The sequence below is a fragment of the Vombatus ursinus genome, unplaced genomic scaffold, assembly GCF_900497805.2.
Source record: "Vombatus ursinus unplaced genomic scaffold, bare-nosed wombat genome assembly UNPS02010320.1, whole genome shotgun sequence".
NCBI classification, from domain to species: domain Eukaryota; kingdom Metazoa; phylum Chordata; class Mammalia; order Diprotodontia; family Vombatidae; genus Vombatus; species Vombatus ursinus.
This window is the reverse complement of record NW_020950098.1, coordinates 5058596-5084274: the sequence shown is the minus strand read 5'-3', so window position 1 is coordinate 5084274 and position 25679 is coordinate 5058596. Positions and strand designations below refer to the sequence as shown.

The 25679-nt window shown below is 40.2% G+C and overlaps 2 protein-coding genes across 3 annotated transcripts in view; one reads left to right on the top strand and one right to left on the bottom strand.

Moving 5' to 3' along the window:
• Positions 1-2768, bottom strand: part of GNS (glucosamine (N-acetyl)-6-sulfatase) — a 31348-nt gene extending 28580 nt beyond the window's left edge. The window contains exon 1 of the mRNA XM_027854153.1: positions 2426-2768. Coding sequence (XP_027709954.1) covers positions 2426-2626 — 201 coding nt within the window. The 5' untranslated portion in view covers positions 2627-2768. The remainder of the gene's footprint in view (positions 1-2425) is intronic.
• A 10324-nt stretch (positions 2769-13092) lies between these two features.
• TBC1D30 (TBC1 domain family member 30) overlaps positions 13093-25679 on the top strand; it is a 118030-nt gene continuing 105443 nt past the window's right edge. The window contains exon 1 of one of the 2 annotated variants that reach the window (XM_027854195.1): positions 13093-13654. In XM_027854195.1, the coding sequence (XP_027709996.1) occupies positions 13093-13654 (562 nt within the window). The remainder of the gene's footprint in view (positions 13655-25679) is intronic. The other variant, XM_027854196.1, reaches the window with a different exon arrangement.

The following is a 25679-nucleotide window of genomic DNA, read 5'->3' as shown; positions in this document are numbered from 1 at the left end:
AGCGACTGTCCCCATCCTGCAATGCCAGTAGTTTCGGTGCTTCTGCCCAATTGCCATCATTCTGCAGCCTGGTTCTGGACCCAGGACTAAACCAATTCCCTTCCTTCTACACTGCCAGGAAACAATGTGAACTTGCAGACCCCACCATCAGTGAACTTGATCTGAACTTGTATCTACCATAACTTTAACAGAGGTAGCAAAGAAAAAAAAAAGGGCATTGAAATTATACTTAGGACATGATAGGGTGTCCATACTCTGTAATCCCTTTGCTAAGTATAGGGCAGAGAAGCATGGAAGAAGTGAAATGATGCAAAATGACATAAGTAGAATCTGGAAAACAATACAGACTACAGCAATGTAAATGGAAAGAAACAAAACAACTAAAAATTACTGCTGTGAAATTGTAACACGATAGAATACACTCCATCATCTCTTCACTTCTTGGAGAATCTAGCAGTAAGTAACTCCCCTTTACTCTCTACTGAGGTGACTAAAATCAGTGTAAAACACCCTATAAGTAGAGTAGCAAGCACTGCTGAGGCTAACCTATCCAGAATAATACTTACCTAGGAAATAAAGGGGAAGGGGAAACGGTGAAAGAAAAGGTAGTAGGAAGGAACAAGCATTAAGTCTACCTCTTACTAGTGCAAAGGAAGTCAACAGTAGTCAAATTCTAGTTTTAAGAAGGGATTATGGATTACATATGATAAGCCTTTCAAAATTTTAACACACTTCACAAAGTTCTTTCACATGTTAAAATTTTACTTGGTCCAAATAACTGTGAGAAAACATTTTACTAGGGAGCAGAGAACTATAATGACAAATGCTGGTGGAATTTGAAGAATGATGGCCAAAAGTAGTCCTCAAACAGAAATTCTAACAGGTTTCAACTGGGCATGCTCAGGGGAAAAATGAAGCAAGTTTTCTAGTTAAAGGTCAGGTCTTGCTTGTGGGAAAGAAAACCAAGGGATCACAGAGTAGATGACTATTACATGGACAGAAGTACTAAGTATGGTATAAAAATATTTTTAGCATGAAAAAAGAGAGAATCTAAATAGCCTAATATTCATAGGCCCAGAATGTAATAGAAAATAAGAGGAAACCTGAAAGGAGAATCACCAGGATGGTGAAGAGTGTCAATGTCAGTTAAAGGAACTGGAGTTAACTCAGACTTAGGGAGTAGTAGGTGATGGATGTCTAAAAGTATTTGAAAGGGATTAGAGAACCTGGAGCAGCAGGTGCAACTTGTAGAAGGACGGATTTACAATTAGAGATATCCAAAAGTGGAATGGTTTGTCTTGGGGGACTCCCAGAGTCTTCAAGCAAAGGCCAAATGACCACTGCTTGATTAAGTGTTAGAGGCAGTTCTTGTTTAAGCCACAAGTACAGGTTTTTATTAGCTGGCCTGCCAAGTCTCTTCAAATCCTGGGATGATGATAAACAACACTACTCTAAGCTTAGTAAGAGTACTGGGTTCTAATTCTAGCTTTGGGACCACTTTATTTCTTTTAATTGTTAAACGAAGATGTCAGGACAGATGACCTCTAAAGGTTTAAAATTACATGACTATAATTCAGCAGAAAAGTATTCTGGGAAATAAAGAAGCCTCCAATAACATTAATGGGAATGCCTGGCCAGGGCCCAGCATCACTAAGCTCTCAGTAAGACTGGATAATTAGTTTTTGCTGTGTGAGAAGGGGGTAGCAGCTAGGTAGTGAAGTGGATGGAGTGCTGGACTTAGGGTCAAGAAGACATGAGCTTGAATACTATCTTATATAGCCCTTTACAAGTCTTACCTCATTTTATCCTCACATTCACCCTAAGAGGTAGGTGGCTAAGGTTAATTCCATTTTACTGATGAAGAAACTGAAGCAGAGATTAAGAGGCATGCCCAGGAACACCTCAGACACTTAATAGCTGTATGAATACTAATTATTATTTCTGCTAAATCCGACAAGTCCTCCGTGAAACTAATTCTAACCACATTTCCTCAATGTCTCGCTCTCTTTCCCTACTCCCCTCACGCTTCCTTAATTTCTAAACATCTGACACAGACATCAGGGCCACGGGGTAGGATGACCCAGATCATGACTTAAGTGAAAACGATGGAAAATAAGCTTAAAGAAAAAAACATACACACACAAAAAGCAAGAACGCAGTTGTCGCCCGACCAGCACGTGCTTCTCCTGGGCTCCTTTCCTGGGAAGCATTTTACTACCAGCCACCCTCGGAAGACGTGAGCCCAGGCCCTGCAACCGGAGGCGAGGGGACGCCTGGGGCTCGAGGGGGACGCCTGGGGCTCGAGGAGGACGCTCAGGGCCGCCAGAGACGGAAGGGACGCTCTGGCCTAGGGAGGAGAGGGCGGGGCGGCTTCTCGTGCTCGCGCACGGGGCTGGGAGGGGATGTACTGTGCGGGGGCAATTACCATGCCGCCAAGCAGGTCATCCTGGTCGTCGGTGAGAATCAGAACCACGTTGGGCCTCCGGGAGCCTGCCGCCTCCGAGCCCCGCAGCCAGCCGCACAGACACGAGCCCAGGAGCAGCAGCCGCAGCCCCAGCAGGGCCGGGCTCCGGAGGACGCAGCCCCCCTGGGGGCGCCCTGAGGCGGAGGCAGCCCGGAGCCGCATCGCCGGGGGCTGTTGGGAGCTGAGGAGGGGGAGAAGCGGCCCAAGACAAAAGCAAACAAGGATCGCCAACAGAGCGAAGGTTAGGAGCAGCTCCGAGGGACACCTCAGAGCAGGCGTTTTCTCCTCTAGCGTGGTCACGTGAAGCGTGGGAGGCGGGGCCCGCGAGACGATCATGTGACCCGCGGAGCGCGTGCTTTCGAGGCGAAGAGCGCCTGCGCCGGCTAGAAGGGAGGAGGGAGGCAGGAAGAGGAAGACTGAAAGTGAGGCTGAGAGGGAGGGGCAGGGGAGGAAGAGGAGAAGGATTGAAAGTGAGGCTGAAGAAATATCTCTTAGCCTATTTGTGTGTATTCTTTATTCCTTTGACCAATTCAGATGAGAATGAAGTTCAAGTATCATCTGCTTTTCCCACCCCTTACTCCTAGTTTGTATGGACTTCTTTGTGAGCCCTAATTATGTGAGATAATTTCTCCCATCCTTTCCTCCCTTCGCTCCCTCTCTCCCAATTCCTCTTCCCTTCTCTTTCTAGTCTTCTTTTAAGGTCATTAAGATATAACAGAGTTACTTCTATACCCTCTGTCTAATTAGACTTTTTCTGTCCCTCTTGATGATGATGATATGGTTCTGAAGGGACACGTATCATCTCCCCATATAAAATGTAAACAGTTTATCTCATTTATTCCCTTATAATTGTTTTCTCCTATTTACCTTTTCATGTTTCTCAACTCTTGTGTATGAACTTCAAAGTTTCTATACAGCTCTGGTCTTTTCTTCAGGAATGCTTAAAAGTTCTCTATTTCGTTAAAAATCTATTTTCCCTCTATAGGATTATACTTAGTTTTGTTTGATAGGTTATTCTTGGTTGTAAGCTTATATCCGTTGCCCTCTAGAAGATTTTTTTTAAAAATTTTTTTTTTTGGTTGGGCAATGAGGGTTAAGTGACTTGCCCAGGGTCACACAACTAGTAAGTGTTAGGTGTCTGAGACGGGATATGAACTCAGGTCTTCCTGAATCCAGGGCTGGTACTCTATCCACTGCACCACCTAGCTGCCCCCCTGTAGAACATCTTATTCCAAGTTCGATGCTACTTTATAGTGATGGCTGCTAAATTGTTTGTGATTGTGACTGTGGCTCCTTAGTATTTGAATTCTTTCTTTCTGGCTGCTTGCAATGTACACACACACACACACACACACACACAATTTGCCTAGAAACTCTGGATTTTGGGTATAATGTTCCTAGGGTTTTCGTTTTGGATTTTTTTTTTCAGGAAGTGGCTGGTGGATTCTTTCTATTTCCATTTTGCCTTCTGTTTCTAAGAGATCTAAGCAATTTTCTTTTATGATTTCTTGAAATATAATATTTAGACTCTTTTTTTGGTTATGGCATTCAGGTAGTCTAATGATTCTTAATTTTTTTTTTTCTCCTAGATCTTTTTTCCAGGTCAGTTGTTTTGCTTTCTTCTATTTCCCCAGCTTTTCAATTTCATTTTTAATATTTTTGTTATCTCATGAAGTAATTGGCTTCTATTTGGTCCATTCTAATTTTCAGAGTTTGTTGCTTGGGCAAGGTTTTGTACCTCTTGTGCCAAGCTTTTAATTCCCTCTCCAATTCTTTATTCCATAACTCTCATTTCATTTACAAACATATTTCTAACCTTTAAAAAAATAACTTTTGCTTTATCTCTTCCAGGAATTCAAACAGAACTTGTCCCCAAGCCCTGTTTTTCTATGGGGTTTTGTTTGTAGATATTTTAGAGTGATCCTTTTCTTCTGGGTTTGTGTCTTGAGTGTCCCTATCATTATAATAGCTTTTTAATGATGGGATTCATTTTTGTTGTTGTTTTGTTCATTCTTAATCTACTTCCCAACTTTGACATATTTGGGCTGGCCTCAGCATACTTCTATATGGATACCAGGGCTGGTCATCTTGCTGCTTTTTGGGGGTAGTGAGTATTATATTATAATAGGATCTCAGAGACAGCTAATAGAGACCTGCAAGTTTTCAGTGCTCACAATGTAGTTTGATCCACAAAATCTGATTTCTACCCTTTTGGTGTGAGCTCTGCAAGTTCTTGAGTCTGAGCAACAGGCCTGTGGGCTTGTCCTAGTTGGAGTTCCAGTAGACTGCTCAGGCACTATTAGCCAACTGGAAAGCTCTGCTAGTTCAGCATGGCAGAATCTCAGGCTCCTCTTTGGTCAGGGAATCCTAACCTGGTTATTTTGCTACAGGCTTCAGACTGGCCTGGAAAATGGAACAAAAACCTAGCTTTGTTCTTGGGGTCATAGCCATATAGCCACTGTGTACTTCTCACACCAGCATCTTTGGTGGAGTTTGGTAAAGCTCTGAAAAGTAACTAGCAAAACTTCATTCCTGAAGAGACTTAGATGGTAAATTGTAATGCAGAAAGAGTCTGTGAGAGATTGCCAATTAGCAATCCTTGGAGAGGTCCAAATACAAAAAAGCAAGTTTGATTTTATAGTCATCATTGAGATTTGGTAGGATGAAACCCATGACTGGAATATGACTGTAGCTGGGAATACTTTACTCCAAAGGAACAGGATAGGTAAAAGAAGAAGTAGGGAAGCACTATATATTAAGAAGGTGAATATGAGGAAATTCGGGAATCAGAATGGAGAAGCACGGTGGAGAACATTTCGAAACAAAAGCCATTTTGTTATCAGCATACTACAGAGCACCTGGTAAGAAATGAGGAAACATAAAAGGATCTCAGGAAATCGATCACAAGCCTGGCACAGAAGCATAATATAGTAGGATTGTGTAACATTGATTATTTGTTTGTCTGCTGGAGGGTACTCCTTCTGCCAAGAGCTAAGCATCTAACAACCATTCAACATGCTTTAATGAAAATTTCATCCTTCAAAAGATGGAGAAACCAGTAAGGGGAAATTCTATACTGGATCTGATTATCATTAACAAGGAGGAATTGGTTCTTGAGGGGGAAACAATGGGAATTTTGGGGGGAAGTAGCCACTCCTTCCCATGGTTTGTGATAAGGCAGGGAAAAGGTGCGTATGCACCTGAGTCTAATATGTACCTGGGATTTTTGAAGAGAAGATTTCAAAGGTTTCAGAGGAAGGATAGGTATAATTTCATAGATTACAATTCTACAGGGGATGAGAAATGCTTAATAATGAAATCCAGAAGACATAAAGGAATAATTCTAGAGAAGAATAAAAGTGAGAGTTATCTGAAGAGGTACAGGGAATTCACCAAAACCAAATTAGCAAGGCACAATCCTGTAGGCTGATCATTGGGACTGCTTAATCTCAAAATGAACTGAGGTTATTGAGAGAGGCTGTGTGGAGGGAAAGAGAAGGATCAAAGTAGGGGTGGAATTTATGCTTGGGGTAGGTGGGCCAATGATAACTGCTAGCAGAGAGAATGCAGAGTTGCTCGATTCTTATCTTGCTTCTGTTTTCTCTGCCAAGAAAGAGGACCTGACGTGACAGAACAAAAATAGCTAATAAGAAATTGATACCCTTATAAGTAAAGAGATAGTTGGAAAGTATCTGGTGACCCTAGATGAATTCAGATAACGTTGCTCAGATGAATTACATCCTTGAGTACTGAAGGAACTGGTGGATATGATTGCTAAGTCACCATCAGTGATATTTTGAAAAACAGTGGAAAACAGGAGGATTTTAGTAAGACCAGTAAAGAGCAGATGATGGGAATGCTGTGGGTATAGTTTGCCTAGACTTTTAGCAGAGCATTCATCACGTCTCCTGCAATTATTGTAGAAAAGATCAAGAGTTGGGGACAAGTGTCTCTTGACAGTAGTGTCAAGCTCAAAAAGAAATGGGGGTCATTAAATCATATGTAAGGATCCTTATGGGCTGCATGCTGTTTTATTGTATTAGTATTTCTCAATGACATTTTAATCTGGCTCAGCCTCACTCAGAGTGTAGTGTGATCTGTGGTGTGTTTGATACCTCTGGTTTAGATGATACTACAATTCGATGGATTCAGAACTGGATGAAAGGCTGCAATCAAAGAGTAGTCATTTAGAGTTCAAGCTTGACAGGAAGTCTGCTGTGGAGTGCCCCAGCACTCTGTCCTTAACCATGTTGAATGTTGAACATTTTTATGCTGACTTGGATAAAGAGATAGATGGTATTCTCATCAAGTTTGCTGATGATTTGGAGCTGAGAGGGATAGATAACTCATTGAATTACGGAATTAAAATACAGAACGCTCTTGACAGGCTCAAATGTTGGGCTGAATCTAATAAGACGAAATTCTCTAAGGATAAATCTAAAGTCCTATGTGAGTTTAAGAAAAATCATATTTAGAACTACAATATTGAGGAGGCTGCAGATTGTCTGAAAAGGATCTCAGGGTTTTAGTGAACCACAAACTCAACTTGATTAATCATATGGCAGCCAAAAAAACCCTAAAGAACTCTTGGAATGCATTAAGAGGCATATTTTCTGGAATTAAGGAGTTCCTAATCCTTTCGTACTCTGCCCTGGTTAAGTACATCTCAAGTACTGTGTTTAGTTCTGGGTAGCAGGGTTTAAGAAGGGCATTGATAGGCTTCAGGGTGTCCACCAGACAACCAGGATGGTGAAGGGTTTGGAGGCCAAGCCATATGAGGCTCAGTTGAAGGAACTAGGAATGTTTAGCCTGGAGAAGAGAAGACTCAGGGATCATTCAAAGTCTCTGATCCTCAGTTTCTTCATTTGTGAAATAGGGGGAGGGGGAGTGAAGGTGACCACTAATGTCCCTTCCAGCTGACGAGTCAATGAACAGAAGGAATGAAAATAAATTCAGTTGATATTATCGAGAGATTCCACAATAAATGGGATTTATAGAAACCATAAACAATACTGTATTTCAGATTGTAAGATGTATGTAATTTTGAGGACACCAGTTCCCTGAATTGGTATGCCTTGTATGGCACGCTTTAAAAAATCAGTCCAATTATTTTTAATGAAAAAACAAAACAAAATTCCCAACTAATATACATGAATTGAAAATACCAACATGATTAACTCTTTGTGAGATCTTATTTTAATAATGATTTTAAATCATGACTTTTGTAGTGATGTTCATTTAGATAAGTAGTTCTTTCATCCAGTTATCTTCATTGGTGTAAGGTTTTTGCCCTTTGATCTTCCAAACATCATGTCTCACCTGTGGATGAGAAAGGGGACATACCCCATCAATATGTACTTTAATACTTAAAAGATTTGTGATTTTTTAGAATCCCAGAGATGGAAGGGAACTCAGAGGACCTCTCCTGTACCTGAAACAGCAATCTCTTCTACAGTATTTGTTACTTACTCACTTCCAGTGATGGGGGAACCACTACTAGAGGAAGCCCATTTCACAATTGTTAGGACAAGTCTTTCCATATAATATATCTGCTGCTGCTCTTTAATGGCTACCCCTTGCTCCTAGTTCTATTGCCTGAGGCAATTAAAACAGTACTGAATATAACCTCTAGCTATAGTGTATAATATGAGTTTAATATATACATATGTATCACTTCATAAATGTTTATTGAACAAATGTTTGGTGAAGTCTGGTCATTCTTCTATCAGATATCTTTAAGTACTTGAGGATAGCTCCTCTAGGTCCCATTTTCTCCAGGCTAAACAGCTCAAATACCTTTAATTTGTCCTTGTATATTATCAATTCTGGTCTCTTTACTATCTTCTGGGTATGACAGTTTGTCCTTTAAAATTTTTTTTTCAACTAACAAAGATCTATTTTCTTTTTCTCTTACCTCATCCTCTTCACCCCCCTATTGGAAAAAAAAGGAAAAAAAAAACCTTGCATAGCCAAGCAAAACACATTCTAACACATTGACTATGTCCAGAAATGTTTCATTCTGTACCCTTAGTCCATCACCTTTCTGGAAGGAGAGGCGCATTATCATTGGTCATCTGGAATATTGACTCATCATTTTTAAATTTTTTGAAGTTGCTATAGTATGAATTGTTTTCCTATTTCTGATTACTTCATTTTGTAATAACTCATGGTTTTTCAGGTTTCCATTGAGGCAGCTAAGTGGTACAGTGGATAGAGTGAAATTGGAATTGGAATCAGGAAGTCCTGAGTTTAAATTCTGCCTCATATACTTGTGTTCTTGTGCAAGTCACTAAACCTCTCTGTGCCTCAGTTTCTTTATGTGTAAAATAGGGAAAATAATAGCACCTACCTCCCAGGATTATTGGGAAAATGAAATGAGCTACATTTGTAAAGTGCTTTACAAAATTTAAAATGCTATATAAATGCTAGCTATTATTTCGGAAGCTATCCTCTTCATCAATTTTTAAGGCATGATAGTACTCCATTATATTCATATTCCATAAATTATTCAGCCATTCTCCAGTTTATGGGCATTCCCTTAGTTTCCAGTTCTTTGCCACTACAAAAATTGCTGCTATAAATATTTTTCATAGGTCCTTCTCCTCTTTCTTTGATCTCTTTGTGGTAGAGGCCCAGTAATGGTTTCACTGGGTCAAAAGGTATGCACAGTTTAATGACTTTTGGGGCATAGTTCCAAACTGCTTTCCAGAATGGCTGGAATTCACAGTTCCATCACACAATTCACAGTTCCATTAACATTGGAACGGTTTGTTCTTCAAAAAAATCTTCTGCAAATTAAACATAATACCCCAGATGTGGTCTGACTGGGTTAGAATGCAGTAAGTCACTTTTATTTGGCTACCATATTATGTGGTTAACTCATAGTGAGCCTGTAGTCCACTGACACATTTAGATTGCTTCTTTACAAAAACTATTGTCCAGACACTCCTCCCATCATTTACAGATGCGATTGATTTTCTTATTGTGGAGGAAACCCAAATACAGAACTTTGTATTTAGGACTTGTATAGTAGTCTTACTATGGTCAGGCCATTATTCTTGCTTTTTGAGGTCTTTTTGGACTTATACTGTGGTCTACTGTGTTACATGTCCCTCTGAAATTTATTTCATGGGCAAGCCAAAAAGATAGTGAGATACTCCATTCTAGACCTTCCAAGTAGACATCTTTCCATAAGCATGATTCTTTGGGTCAGGTCATTCTATTAACTTTAATATCATCTATCCCCCACTTTCCCATCTTTTTTTAGAATGGTAATAGGAAAAACTTTTTCAAATGCTTTATTGAAACCTAGGTATATTCAGTGGCATTTCCTTGAACTACCAGTGTTAATTCTGTCTAAAAAGGAAAGGGAGTTCATCTGGCATGATCATTCTTAATGAAGCTATCATGAATTTTACTGATCACTGCTTCCCTGTATGGGTCCTCCCTCAACACCTTTATGAATTGCTGTGTTTAAAAGGAATCATCACCAGGTAGCCAAACTTCTGACCATAAGCCTCTTTGAACTTTGCTAAGATGATCCTTAGATAATACTTTTCATTCTTTGCTGGGCTATGGGGCACCATCTTTGAGAACCAGGGTCACCTCCACACCAATATGAGCCAATGCCAGACTTTAGTAGACACTTTAGTATTCTAAAATTCCATCCTTCAGAAGGATACTACTCTTTCCGAGGGCATTATGCCATTGGGTTTTTCTCCTGTCTTCCTTTGCTTGAAGAATTTTAGTTTACAGATTGTCCTCCCTTAATATGATTTAGAATGTGGGTGACAGATGGGGAATGCCACTGAATAAATAAATGAATGCCACAGTCATCTTTGAATGGGGTACTAAACTTTTTGTATGTGTCCTGGACCCCTTTGGCAGTCTAGTGTAGCCAATGGATTCCTTCTCATAATAGTGTTTTTAGATGAATAAAATACGTAGGGTTACAAAGGAAACTGGTTACATTGAAACACAAATGTATTTTTCCCCCAAGATCATGGACCCATATGGACTGTGGGTAGCAAAGAAAGCTAAATCAACTCTTATTTTGTCTGCAGTTCCTCTATCCTGTCCCTGACCCGGTTTGTATTGCAACCCTTATCCTGTCTTCGAGAATCCTATCTATTAAGGCTGGGTTACAAGAGATAGCTAACAAGAAGAGCCTTTCCTGTTACTAGACCAGAAATAGCAGCTTTGATTGTCCAATCAAAGGATACCATATCCGCTATTCCTATCCTGCAAGCCCCCTATCAATAGCCTTTTCCAATTCAGAGTTACTCCATACTCAATTTACCTCCTGCCTAAATCAAAACTTTTTGTCCTTTTTTTTCATTTGGGGATCCATGTAGTTGAGGCTACCTTGCTGGTGAACTCAATAAACCATCGTTGTTCCTAAATTTATGGTATTCAGGTTTCGGTTATCATTTTGGTTTGTTTCAGCACTGACAATTTTACCCACAGGATCATATGCTAAGAATCCCTGTTTTAGACAATTTACGTGAGAGACTTACTATTCTTTCTGACCTTTTTCTTTGTTCCTTTCTTCTCTACTTTAAATTTCTTCATTTGTAGATCCTGATGGTGATACTCTGGTAGTGAGACATGACTCCTGAGTGAGAGGGTCTTGAGCTCAAAAGGGACTTACTTCAATTAGTTGCAGACAGTTTGAGATAGGACCTTGAGGAGGCACAGTCAAGAGAGGGAGGGGGAGGGGGAGAGAGAGACAGAGAGAGAGACAGAGAGGGAGAGAGAGAGGGAGAGAGAGAGAGAGAGAGGGAGAGAGAGAGAGAGAGAGGGAGGGAGAGAGAGAGACTAAGACTAAGAAATAGAGGCATACCTTGAATGATGGAGCTCTGGGAGCCCTAGACATGTATGAGAAATTGGCTTATGGGTAATCACGTCCCTTCCCCTCCAGGTCTTGCAAGTTTAGAAATGACTGAGAATTGGACCTCCCCTGGGTGAGATAGTTTTCTCTCTCTCCTGATTTGTACTGATATCTTCTCTTAAGCCCTGCAGAAGAGCTCATTTATTCTTGTGTATTCTTTGGTATCCTAAACTGTAGAACATTTCTGATTTCTGTTTGCTGTTTGGCTTGGATAAATGGGTTTACTTACTATTCATCTTGATCTTTTGGGCGACCAATGTTTAGTTGGAAGAGACTAAGCCGGTAGTGTTAACTAAGAGATACTCTCCCCCTTAACAATGAGTAGATTATGACTTTCTTTTTGAACCCAAACTCATGCCCCTAGCCTAGAGATAGTTTAGAGGTGGCAAATAGATATAATTCTACCCTGACATGCCTCTTAGAGACTGAAGGAGAGATCAAATCTCAGCTGATATCTATCCTCAAAATCTGCTAGCCCTGTCTTTGTATTAAGACAACTCATGCATATACATATCCTACAGAAAAGTGGAATAAGATATAGGGGAGGGGTGTATTTAGAAATGAAGACGATCTAAAATAAAAGATATCAATAAAATATGTATTTTTAAAAACTATGTTGGCAGTACCAAAGAATCAGCTGAGAATAGAGAAAAACTAAAAATAACGAAAAGGATAGTTTTAAAAAAGCCATATGGGGGAAGAATAGGATGAAAGAAGGATTAGGACCTCCTTCTTGGGGTGGATGGAATAATGATAAGAACAGAGAGTGATACTGCCCAATTCTTTTGTTTCTGGGTTGTTGTTGTTTTTCCTTACAAGAAGGATGATCTTTAGGAGGTGAGTACAGTATGACCACTTCCATTCCCTATATAAGGAAGCTAAATCATAGTGAGGGCTGGTGTCACTTTAAATTCTGAGCCTCCCAAGAGCAAAATTTAAAGAAAGGGTCACTTCACTCCCCCAATTAAGAATCTAAGCCTTCAGTATTTATGCTGCCAATTTTGAGGTTAGAAGTTATCAGTTTCAGTATCTTTTTTTTTTTAGTAATGTGAAATATTAGCATTATATATGCTATAGATCTTAGTGTAGGAAGAAAAGGATCATTTGTTTGGAAAAGGGGAAACATTATAGTGATACATGTGGCTCTGTGATTCCCTGGTTAATTGTATATCTCTAAAGTCTTAGGAAGGTTATTGTCAAACTAAGAAGCTTTACAGGTATTTCAGGTCCTGAAATATCTTCCTTGAGGAAAGGTGAGAAGTATCTGGGAATGTATTCGGAAAGAGAGATCCTGATCAGCTCTTATTTACTGACTTAGTTTTAAACCATTAAATTACTCCTGGGTATTATATTTTGCCGGTGACACGTCTCTCGTTTGAATCGAGTGCCTGGTAAAGGTGGAGGTGGCTTACACCTGGTCTCCAATCCCGTCCCCGTGTTAAGTTTTGTCTCCATCCTCTTCCTGCCACGTTCAGTTTTTTGCCTTCCAGCCAGCTGGAAAACCTTTGCTCGTCAGAGTCTTTCCTCACTAGAGCAGGTGCAACGCCAGGTAACCGGTGGCGTGGAGAGCTCCCACTCCTCCTCCGCGCCCAGACCAAGGAGGGCGTCTACCTTCGAGGGCCTGGAGGCGGTCACTTAAGAGATCCCGAGCTAGTGGACGCTTAGAGCTCCCCCAGCCGGGGGATGTGGCATCGGCTCGACCCGGAACTGTCCGGCCCGCGGGAGCCCAGAAAGCTGCATGGGCCAGAGGAGCGGCAGGCGCCCGGGCAAGCTCGCCAGTGCGGGGAAAGGGGGAGGACGCGGGCGCCCCGGGGACATGACAGCTTCTCCTCGAGACCCCACCGATCAGGAGCTCTCGGGAATTGAGATCGGCGGGGCAGGGGTGCAGGAGCAGGGGAAGACGCGGGATGAGGAAAAGGAGGAGGAGGAGAAAAGTCCTTCAACAGTCTCTCGGGACCCACTGTCCCGGGGGGCGCAGTTACTACGCGCGGGGAGAACGAGCGGGGACAAGGACAGCACGAAGTGGGAGGAGGATTCCGAGCAGTGTCCGCCTCCGCGGGGGAGGTCGAGCCACACGGCGTCCCTGGTGAGCGGGCTGCTCACCGAGTTGTACAGCTGCCCAGAGGAGGACGATGGGTTGGGGGGCAGCTGGGGCCGGGGGCGCGGTGGGCGGCAGGACAGCGTGGACAGTTCCACCGAGGCCTCGGGCGGCTCCGACGCCTTCCTAGGCGGCCGCGTCCTGCAGGAGCTGCTGGAGAGGCAGAGCCAGAGGCACCAGATCCAGTACCTGAGACAGAAAGGTGAGGCAGGGGCTGCCCTTGGGGCACAGCGGCAGGGCTTGCACCATCTCGGGAGAGGGACTCCATCCCACTCCAGCCGCCACCTGCCTCTGTTTGCCAATCATACCCCACCAAACCCTCCTTGCATCTCCTTCTCCCTTCCTGCTCATCCTAGACTTCTTTCAGAGCTTCTGGGTAAAAGCTTTAATAACTACTCTACAAATAAGATAGCTAAACAAAACTTTTTCCGCTTTGTTCAATTGGAGCTGTTCAGTATTTGAATTAGGTAGGAACGCAAATATCCTGCTTTTAAGTTCCTTGTTTAGGTGCTTCCTTTTAGTGGGTTTAGGGAGAAGCGTCTCTAGATAATTCCTTTGATATGACCCGGGGCAAAGGTGCATTCATTACTATACAGCAAGTTTCTGATGCTTTTCCAAAACCGCCTGTGGAAGTCTGCGCCTAATTGACTCCTCTTTCCTTTGGTGGAATTTGTGAATTCTACTTGAGCAGCTGTTCACTTACAGGGATTTCTTAAAACCTTTTTTGTGTGTATGTGTCACAGATCTCTCTGGCAGTCTGGTGAAGCCTATGGACCCCTTCTCAGAAATGTTTTTAAATGCATAAAGTAAAATACATAGGATTACAAAGGAAACCAATTATACTGAAATACAGTTATTAAAGTTAAAAAACAACAACAACAATTCATAGATCCCATGTTAAGAACCCCTGAAGTAGAGGGAGGGGGGTGGGATCTGTGATTTCATTAATATAAGGAGCTCCCAGGTGAAAAAATACCCTTTACTATGGCCAGTCAGCAGCTTCTCTGCTATAGTTTTAGATAAGAGTTGCCTAAAATACTGAAAAATTAAGCGACTTACCCAGGATCCCACAGTGGGTATTTGAACCCAGGTTGTCTTGGCTCCAAAGGCCAAGTTGTGGGTTCAACCCACAACTCCATGCTGTGTCTCTCATGTATTCTTTTTTAATTTTTATTTTCCGTTCCAAATTCTGCTCCCCCCCCCCACCCCTATCCACCTACTGGGAAGACAAGAAATACAATGCCCATTATACATATATCCTGTTATCTTACAGATTTTCTGAAGTTAATAACAGAGGGCATCAGCAGAAGAGTGGCCTTATAGGTCTGTGTGATTACTGAAGCTTTAACTTAAACAAACGCCCAACCTGGTTTCCTGGCTTTTAATAGTGTTTACTGAGGCAGAGTTAACTGGTTATAGCAGCTGAGGATCAGAGTATGTGAATTTCATTTCTACCAGAGCTCAGAGGCCCTCTAAGGGGACTCCCTAGGTAATCATTTTCCTAATAGTGAGTGACAGTTTACTATCCATTGAGATATTACAGGATTTAACTGGTACCTTTTTGTCAGTGGGTATGAGAAGACTTGCATGGGGAAAATGTCCTCTCTTCCCCTGGGGGAGAGAGGCCAATCTAGTGTTTCTTTTGTTATCACCAAACCAATGTATAATGCTAAAGGTGCTAATATCTTCATTTAGACTTTCCTCACCAGTTCAAAAGGGCACAGTTTTTCTGTACTAATAGTTATTAAATATATTTTTTCCTCTCTAGGAACAACAAGCCCCCGTGTAATGAAATGAAGCTCGGTGTGGATAACAGATTGCTAGGCAACAACCACATTTCTTGCAACTGCTGTCCTTGTGCTAAATTGACTACACTAGGAGAGAAAAGAGGAGAACACAATGGTTTTTGTCTCCTCATTGTAAAAATCAGCCTGACTGGTGCCAGAAAAATTTAAAAGGAAATGAATTAATCTGTTAGCTTTCTGAAATCTACATAAACAACTCTGGGTTTCCTCTGCTTCCTAGTGAAGACTTTTTTTTTTTTTTTCTAACTCATTGTTGTGAATGGCTCCCTGTATCTCCCACTGCCATCAATGTCAGCTGGAAATACACACTTTCATTTTATCTGAGGATTTGGCCCAGTCTGTGGTTTTTGTTCTTGACCAATGTTCAATGAAGAAATGGTTTCTTTAGATTCCAGCAAAATCCAGCATTAAAAGTTATGATCCAGAACTCCCTTATTATTCTTGAGGAGTCCACTTTCCCTATTGTGGGTGTTTTGGGTATTAATTTCCCAGTGGAAAATGAGGTTTGGTAAATTGATTTTAAAGAAGAGATGAAGTGTAACTTTGTGAATAGTTTTTTTTTCCTAAAAATCTACTAGTGTGCTAGTCTTTCACAAAAGTCTCTGTTTAAGATCGTTTTTACTGAAGGGACAGAATTACCTGCAGCTTATCGGAAAGCTTTGTTTCCTTCTCATGCACTCTAGTAGAATTAAAGTCATGTTGCACTGTAATATAATTTCAGAGATTTAGAGCTGGAAGGGGCCTTAGAAGGTACTTTCTAATCCATCCCTCTCATTTTATAGATGAGGGTGCTGAAACCTATACAGGCTGAGTCTTGCCCAAGGTTCTACAGGTGGTGGTGAATGGTAGAGCCAGAGCCTCTGATACCATATCCCATGATCTTTTACTCTATTTTTATTTATTTAAGAAACTATACCAACCAATTAACAATCTGGCCTAGCTCATGTTGAGCTATGGGAAGGAAGAACCCTGGTAGGTATTGGTCTTATCATAGACCTCTTGAGTAGACATGCCATAGTGGTATCACTGGATTAAAGGATATGCACAGTTTCATGACTTTTTGGGGGAGGGGGGACAGTTAAAATTGCTTTTTAGGAAGTTGAGCCAATTCACCACTCTACAATCAATGCTTCTCTTCCTATAGCCCCTCCAACGATTGACATTTTCTTCTTCTATCACGTGGACCAATCTGATGAGTATGAGGTTTAAACTCAGTTGTTTTTAATTTACATTTCTCTTCTTATTAGTGATTTGAAACATTTCTTCTTCTAATTGTTGATAGCTTATATTTTATCTTTTGAAAACTGCTTGTTCATATCATTTGATCATTTCTCTGGACTTGGCCCTGTGCTAACATTTTTATCAATGACTGGAATAAAGACTTAGATGTCATATTCATCAAATTTACACTTACTACAATTCTAGGAAGTATAGCTAACACATTGACAGGATTGAGAAGGATCTTGGCAGGTTAGTACATTGGATTGGTGAAATTCAATAGGAATAAATGTAAAATCTTTAACTTGGGTATGATAAAAACCAGTTCCACAAATATAAGATGGAGGAGAGCATGGATGGACAAGAACTGTTCTGAAAAGGATCTGGGGGTTTCAGTGGACTTAAAACTCAATCTCAATCGGCAGTTGTGCTAAAAGTTAGTGAAAACTTAGGTTGAGTTAAGAGGGGCAGAGCTTCCAGGGGGTGATAAACCCACTATATTTTTCCCTTGTTATCTTTCATCTGGAGTATTGGATTCATTTCTGGGCACCATGGTTTAAGAAAGACATTGCTAAGTTGAATGGTGTCCCAAGGAGGTCAAACAGGATGGTAAAAAGCTTGTAATTCATGACATATGAGGACCAGTTGGAGAAACTGGGTATACTTAACCTGAAAAAAAAAAAGATGGATAGAAGTTGCAAATGGGACAATTTCGACTTGATGCCAGAAAAAGCTTCCTAATAGTTAGAACTGTCCAAAGGTGGAATGACTTGCTTTAGGAGGTGGTAAGTTCCCCCTCCTTGAAAGTCTTCAAGCAGACACTGGGTGACCACTTGTCTGGGGATTCATTTTGTCTGTGGTTTGTATCTAAACCACACAAAAGACAGCTGTTGAGATCCTATCCAGCTCTCAGATTCTGTGATTCTAGGTTTTTGTTAAGGAATGATTCTCATTTCTCATTTTTTGAACCAGTTCTTTAAATATCTTAGGTATCAGACCTATATCAGAGGGATTTGCTGTAAAGATTTTTCTCCAAGTTATTTGTTTCCCTGTTAATTCTAATTTCGTTTGTTTTTGCAAAAACTTTTCAGCAAGTCAACAGGCATTTATTAAGCCCTTACTATGTGCCAGGCACTATGCTAAGCTCTGGGGATACAAAGAAAGAAAGAAAAAAGTCTGTTTTTAGGGAGCTCACAATTTAATGAGGGAGACAACACGTAAATCACTATAGATAAACAAGATATGTACAAGATAATAAAGTGGAGATAATCAACAGAAGGCAGGCACTGGTATTAAAAGGTATCTGGAAAGGCTTCTTCTAAAAGGTGCGGTGTTAGCTGAGACTTGAAGGAAGCCAGGGAAGCCAGGAGGTGCAGGCAAAGAAAGAGAGAATTGCAGGCATAGGCCACTGCCAGCGAAAATTCACCAAGTTGGGAGATGGAGTGTCTTGTTCTAGGAAAAGGCCACTGTTACGGGATCACAGAGTACTTGGAGGCAGTAAAGTGGTTTTTGTTGCTCATCCTTCGTTCTCGAAGAGGACCAGAGACATCAGGAGGGTGATGTCTTGACTTGCAAGTGAATTAGATTTAAGTGAGGCAGAACTGTGCAAAGTCATTAGCCTTACTTTTTATTCTAGTCATTGAGTCCAGTGGCAAGACACAGGTCAAGACAACTGGTGATGGCCCCAGATACAGTGGGAGACCTTGGCGTTTTTAAGCTAAGGGCTTTCCCAGGTCTCAGTTTGTCTGAGGCAATACCCACTCAGCAATTAAGGGCTAGGTAAGAATTGAGGCAAAAGATGACCTAGTTTGTCTTCATAAAAGCATCAATCTGTGGGGGAAGGTGCCCTTAGAGTTTCTGTCCAGAATAGAAACAAGAAGACTGGAAAGGTAGAAAGGGACCAGATTATAAAGGGCTTTAAAAGCCAAACAGATTTTACATTTGATTCTGGGGGCAATAGAGAGCCACCTAGGTCTGCCCTTTAGGAATATCACTTTTTTTTAAGGCAATTGGGGTTAAGTGACTTGCCCAGGGTCACACAGCTAGTAAGCGTCAAGTGTTTGGTCTGAGCTGAGGTCACATTTGAACTCAGGTCCTCCTGACTTCACGGGCAGTGCTCTATCCACTGCACCACCTAGCTGCCCCAGAATATCACTTTCAAAGCTGAGTGGAGGACAGACTGCAGTGGGGAGAGACTTCAGGCAAGGAGCCCAACCAGAAAACCATTTCACTCTTCCAGGTGTGAGGTGGTGTGGGACTGCACTAGGGTGGAGGCAGTGTCAGAGAAGGGAAAGTATATGAGAAATGTTGGGAGGGTACAATCAATAGGACTTGACAACTGATTGGATGGAATGTATATGAAAAAGTCAGTGGAGAACACCTAGACTTCCAGCCTGAGTGATGGGAGGATGGCCGTGCCCTTGACCTTAACAGGTTAGTAAGAAGGAGGAGCTGGTTTGGGAAGAAAGGTAATGAGTCTGTTTTTGAATATGTTGAGTTTAAGATGTCTATGGAATATTCAGCTTAAGATATCCAGTAGGCAATTGAAGATGTGAAACTGGTGGTCAGGAAAGAGATTAGGGCTGGATAAATAGACTAGGGAATCATCTGCATAGGGATAATTGAATCCATGGAAGCAGATGAAATCACCGAGTGAAATGGTATAGAGGGATAATAGAAAAGGTCCCAGAGTGGAACCTTAGCAAATACTCTTTTTAAGAAGGTGTATTCTAGATGAATATCCAATAAAGAAGGCTGGAAAGGGCTAGTCAGATGGGTAAAAGGAGAGCCAGGAGAGAGCAGTATTAGAAAATTTATAGAGATGAAAGTATCTAGCAGAAAAAGACAATTGATAATGCCAAAATTTGCAGAAAGGCCAAGGATGAGGATTAAGAAAAGGCCATTTGTTTGGCAGTTAAAAGATCATTGCTAACTTTGGAGAGAGCAGTTTCAGTTGAATGATGAGGTGAAAAGTCAGTCTGCAGAGAATTAAGGAGAGAGTGAGAGGAAAAGAAATGGAGACATTGATCATAAATGGCTTTCTGAAAGAGTTTAGTTTCAATTTTATATAATTAAAACTGTCCACTTTTTTTTTTATAGTCATCCCTATCTCTTATTGGGTCAAGAACTTTCCTAATCATAGTTGTGAAAGCACTTTTTCCATTCTTTAATTTATAAGTACTTTTATATTTAGGTCATTTGGTGCTTATGTTGGCATATGGTGTGAAATGTTAGTCAGAACCTAATTTCTGCTGGACTGCTTCTTAGTTTTTCCAGCAGTTTTTGTCAAATAAGAAGTCCTTATACAAGCAGTTGCTGACCTTGAATTTATCAAGTATGATACTGCTACATTTGATTCCTTCTAGGTCTTCTTTACTGAATTTATTCCGTTGAATATTTTTTTTTTCAAATTTTAAAGTCTGAGTTTCTTCTTCATCCCACCATTCTCTTTTGCTTTGCTGTCTTGTTTAGCCTATTCCCATTTAAACTTAAGATTATTAGACTTATGTTTTCTTCTATTTGTCTCTTTTGTAGATTTTTATCCCTTTCTTCCATTGTCAGTATTTTGTCTCTGTTTTCCTTACATTAATTTTATGCCAATTTGTTCTCATAGTTTTTGCCCATTCTTCTGTTTACCTGCCCTTATCCAAGTTCTTTGAATTTACTTCAATTTTTACTTTCTCTTTCTATCCATCCAACCATCCATATGTTTATTCATTTATCTATGCATGCTGTTCTTTGTCCATCTATCCATTCTTCCTTCCTCCCTTCCTTCCTCCCTCCCTCCCTCCCTCTGTGACCTTTCCCCAGGAATTTTAATTTGCTTTGCCCCCCTTATTAGTTCTTTTATGGTCTGAATTTTATTACCTAATTCTTGGGCTATATCCTTTGTGTTAAGAGCAGTATCTATCTGGGTTCCTGCCATGTAGGCCAGCCTAGGTTTTTTTTTTTTCTTCCCTAAAAGACAAAGTTGTTCCTAAGAGTTGATTGGTCTGGGAAGCAAAGTCTTGAGCCGTTGATTTGGCTATATAGGAGAAGTCAGTGCCCCTGGGTTTTGGCTAATGTCCCACTGCCATATAAATCACCATATGTTGTAGGTCAGGTGAATTTCTGAATGAAAATGAGCGAGGCTGCATCTCCTTGAAAGAGGGCTTTATCCTTACTGAGTATATACTATAACTAATTAATGCCTAGGGGCAGCTAGGTGGTGCAGAGATAGAGAGCCTACCCTGGAGTCAGGAAGACTCATCTTCATAAATTCAAATCTGGCCTCAGATACTTATAACTGTGTGACCCAGGGCAAGTCACTTAACACTTTTTGCCGCAGTTTCCTCGTCTATAAAATGAGCTGGAGAAGGCGATGGCAAATCACTCCAGTTTCTCTGCCAAGAAAACCCCAAATAGGGTCACAGAGAGTGAGATACAACTGAACAACATGGCTAATTAATCCTATTTTTGTTAACTGTTTGATGGTCTATGAGTGTTTTTGTTTTATTCTAATCTCATATTTTAACTGTCAGACTGGCTTGAGTCTTTATTCTTTCTATGTTCCAGAGAATGTGTGGATTTTCCCTACTTAAGACCCATTATCAAATCCCTATCTTTTGCCACAGATAAACACCTTTTGTAACCTGGGAATGCTCTTTAGTGAGGTCCTTTCCTTATATTGCCTTGAGTTGGACACACCTCTTTCAGGAAGTGGGCAACATGCTTCCTCCTCAGTCCTCTAGAGTCATGGTTGGTCATTCTAAGGTCTTTCAAAGTTGTTTTTCTTCACAATGTTGTTTTTACTATATAAATTGTTTTCTTGGTTCTATTTCACTCTGCATCAGTTCATACAAGTCTTCCAGATTTCTTGTCATTTCATATGCTGCAATAATATTCTATTATATTCACATGCTATAATTTGGGTGCAAGTGATTTATGGGCAGGTGGGTGGTCAGTGGATGGAGTGCTGGGCCTAGAGTCAGGAAAGACTTATTTTCCTGAGTTCAAATCTGGCCTTAGCTGTGTGATGCTGGGCAAGTCACTAAACCCTGTGTGCCTCAGTTTCCTCATCTGTAAAATGAGCTGGAGAAGGAAATGGCAATGGGAAATGGCAAATGGCACTGCTGTTCTTGGAGTCAGGGCATCCTGGGTTTGAATCCACACTTACTATGTGATCCTGGACAGGTTACAGGATTTTAGGCTCACAGATTAAGAGCTGTGAGGGCCTTTAGAGGCCAACTAGCCTAATCTTTCAACAGATGAGGGAACAGCGGCCTGGGAAGCTTTTGCCCAAGATCACACAGTCAGTAAACCATTTCATCTCTGGAACTCAGTTTTTTTTATCTCACAAATGGAGAGTCTGGAGAACCAATTTCTTGGGTTTGTTGTTAGGCTCTGGTGAGATAATCTAATCTATAGTAAAGTGGTTTGCAAACCTTAAGGCATAATATGTGCCAGCTACCATATACTATAATTATTTCATTTTCTATTTTCATCCTATCATATTATTTTTTATTTCATAGGGAGTGCCTGGGAAGGAACTTTCTTTATCAAGGAAGTTTATATAGTATTAGACTATTGCCTGGGGGCACATTAGTGACTTTTCCAGGCCATATATGGCAGAGGTAAGACTTGAAGGGTTTTCCTGATACCAAGACCTACTCTCTATGCACTAGGACAAACTGCTAACACCATTATTACTAATGACATTTGTTGAGCAATTGCATTAATAGGGACTTGATTCCAGATAATAATGTCATTTCTACTTATACTTTCCTCTCCCCCTACCCCAACTCTTTTCTTTTTTTCAAGCAAAATAATATGATAATCATTCAAAGGAATTCCTTATTTTTAAAAATAATTCTACTTCCCCCCCAGTTACACGTAAAGACAATTTTTAACATTCACTTAAAAAATTGTGAATTCCAAATTTTCTCTCTGCCTTGCCTCTCCCCTCCCTGAGACAGTAAGCAATTTGTTATAGGTTATATAAGTTCAATCATGCAAAACATGTTACCATATTAATCATGTTGTGAAAGAAGACACAGACCCAAAGGGGGGGGGAAACATGAAAAAAATAGAGAAAGTGAAAAATAATGTGCTTTGATCTGTATTCAAGACTCCATCAGTTCTTTCTCTGGAGGTGGATAGCATTTTTCACCATGAGTCCTTTGGAATTGTCTTGAATCATTGTATTGCTGAGAAGAGCTAAATCATTCACAGTTGATCATTGTACAGTATTGCTGTTACTGTTTGCAATATTCTCCCGTTTCTTGGTTCCATAAACAAAAACCAAAACTCCACAAATGAGGAACTGACCTCCATTTATAGCTTGTTCTAGTAGAAACCCTTAAAGTAAAAGTAAAAAAAAAAATTCCTGAAGTCTTACTGAATCCTTATTTAACATCATTTAAGTCCTTTTTTTTTTTTTTACAGTCATTCAATGCCCATTTCTTAAATACCTACTGTATACAAAACCACCATGCCTTTGCCCAGGCTGCCTCCCTTCCCTCACTATACCTGTAATTCATTCAATAAAAAAACTTTTATGAAATGCCTACTATGTGCAAGGTATTCCCTTCTCACTTCTGCCTCTTAAAATCTTTACCTTTTTTTCCCCAAGGTTTAACTCCAGTGCCACTTCTTTTCCTCATCCACCTGATTGTTTGTGCTTCCTCACTCATCAGATCATTTTATATTTACTTCTCTATTTTAATGTTGTATCCTTAACGGCAAGGGCTGTTTTTTAATTTTGTCCTTATATCTCCAGTATGCCTTGAAACATAGTAGGAGCCCATGAATGTTTCTTGAATTGAAGTGGTGGCTACTTGGGGAAGTTCAAAGATAATAACATTTCCCTATATTCATAGTCCTTACAATCTAGTAGTCAGTTAATAAACATTTTTAAGCACCTACTATGTACCAGGCACTGTGCTAAGGAATACAAAGACAGGTAGATGACAATCCCTGCTCTCAAGGAGCTAATAGACAACATGCAAAACAACTATGTACAAATAAGCTATGAACAAGATAAATTGGAGATAATCAACAGTGGGAAGGCTTTAACACATAAAGAAATATATTATGTAAAATAACTATAATGCTAGTATAGAGAGAGGTTGCCTAGTGTAGTGGTTAAAGGGCTGGCCTTGGAGTCAGAAAGACCTGGGTTCAATTCCTGCTTCTGATAGCTGAATAATCATGGACAAGTCACTTACCCTCTCTGTAACTATAGATTACAGCCAAGTTATTGGTTTTCATTGTGGAGGCTATTTCCACACTGGGAATTCCTTATGCTAATGAACTCAATGGTCTGCCTCTTCCCCGTCAGCAATTATGATAAAAACATCAGAGAGGTCCAAAGTATGAAAAAAGTCTCGGGAGGGAGAAAAGATCCTTTTGACTTGGTATGGTTCTACATTTAGTGGGGAGTAGTTTGGAAAAGTAGGAGAGTACCTGGTTATAGGTATCTTGAATAGCAGGCTAAGAAGTTTGGATTTCATATCATAGTAATGAGATTTTAAGCCATTCCTTAGCATTCCCTTTTTCATGGAAACATTTAACCTCTTATTCAAATTACTTTTTTTCCCCTTAGAACACTTCTGTCCTCCTTAAAGTCCTTTCCAGTTTTTCTAAATAATAGATTTAAACAAATTCAGAGACACAGGCTGGAATTTTTGTTGTTGTTCAGTCGTGTCTGATTCTTTGTGACCTCGTGGACCAAAACACACCAGGTCTCTCTATCCTCCACTATCTCTTGAAGTCTGTCCAAGTTCATGTTCGTTGTTTCCATGACACTATCCATCCATCCTGTCTTCTGCTGTCCCCTTTTCTTTTTGCCTTCAATCTTTCCCAACATCAGAATTTTTTCCAGTGAGTCCCATTTTCTCATTATGTGACCAAAGTATTTAAGCTTCAATATTTAACCTTCCAGTGAATAGCCTGAATTAATTTCTTTAAATATTGACTGATTTGATCTCCTTGCTGTCCAAAGGACTCTCACAAGTCTTCTCCAGCACCACAATTCGAAAGCTTCTATTCTGTAGCACTCAGCTTTACTCATAGTCCAACTTTTATAGCCATACATGGCTACTGGAAAAGACATAGCTTTGACTCTACAGCCCTTTGTCAGTAAGGCGATGCCTCTACTTTTTAGTATTCTGTCCAGATGGACACAAACCTTCAAAATGAGGCTAGCTAATGCCAAGGACAGCAACAGACTTAGCATCTCAGAATATGAGTCATACTCTTGACAACTAATGAAAACATTAAGCTTGTTTTTAAAGTAATAGTAGAGAATTGCATATTAGTATTCCTACTGTGATCTACTGTCTCTCTAGAGCCTTTTCTGTCCTTTTGAAAGTTGCTTTTGATAAATTAGAAATTCTAGAAATGTTGGCGCATCCTTTATCTTTTTTTTGCAAAGATGAAATATGTTACCTAGAATACTTGAAGGTCAAGAAATTGCTCAATTGCCTTGGGTGTTTATTTTCAAAGTATCCAGAATCAGTGTTGTCACGTTCATGTACATGTTAAAAAAAAAAAAAAAAGAATGTCTTTCATATTCATGTGCCAAAAAGGTCTGTGAGTAGATGAATAGGGGGCCTTTTTATACATGTTTATTGGGTAAAAAGTGATAGGTTTTGAGGTTTATAACCAAAGTAATATTTATCAAATGAGAAAATATTTGTAAAGCAATTTGTAAAGTGCTATTGTAATGTTAGTTATTATTGTTATTATCAAGTCAGAAATGATCCTGGTTTGTAAACTCACCATTGAAGCACTTTCATGATTAAAATTGTATATGTGATTTTCAGGTAAGTTTAAATATATGTGCTAATACTACAATGGGATTTTTTGGAGTTGTATGTACCTAGATATTTAGTATCTGATCGATTAGTGCCAAAGGAAATTTATAGAAAAAAAGAAATTAGAGGAGGAATGTCTGACTACTTACACCATTGGGATATGATGATTTGATTCAATTCACTTCAAGATATATTTGTTGAGAACCTGCTATATGTAAGGTGAAATACAGTGTGGCATAGTAGACAATATAGATTAATGGCCTTGAAGTCAAGAGGAACTGGGTTTAAATTCTGCCGCTGACACATACTGCCTGTGACAACATTCTAACATTACAAGTTATAAATTGCTGATCAGTAGCAGGGGAAGGAATTTCCATATCAGGAGTGCCCCCATACAGGTGAAATCATA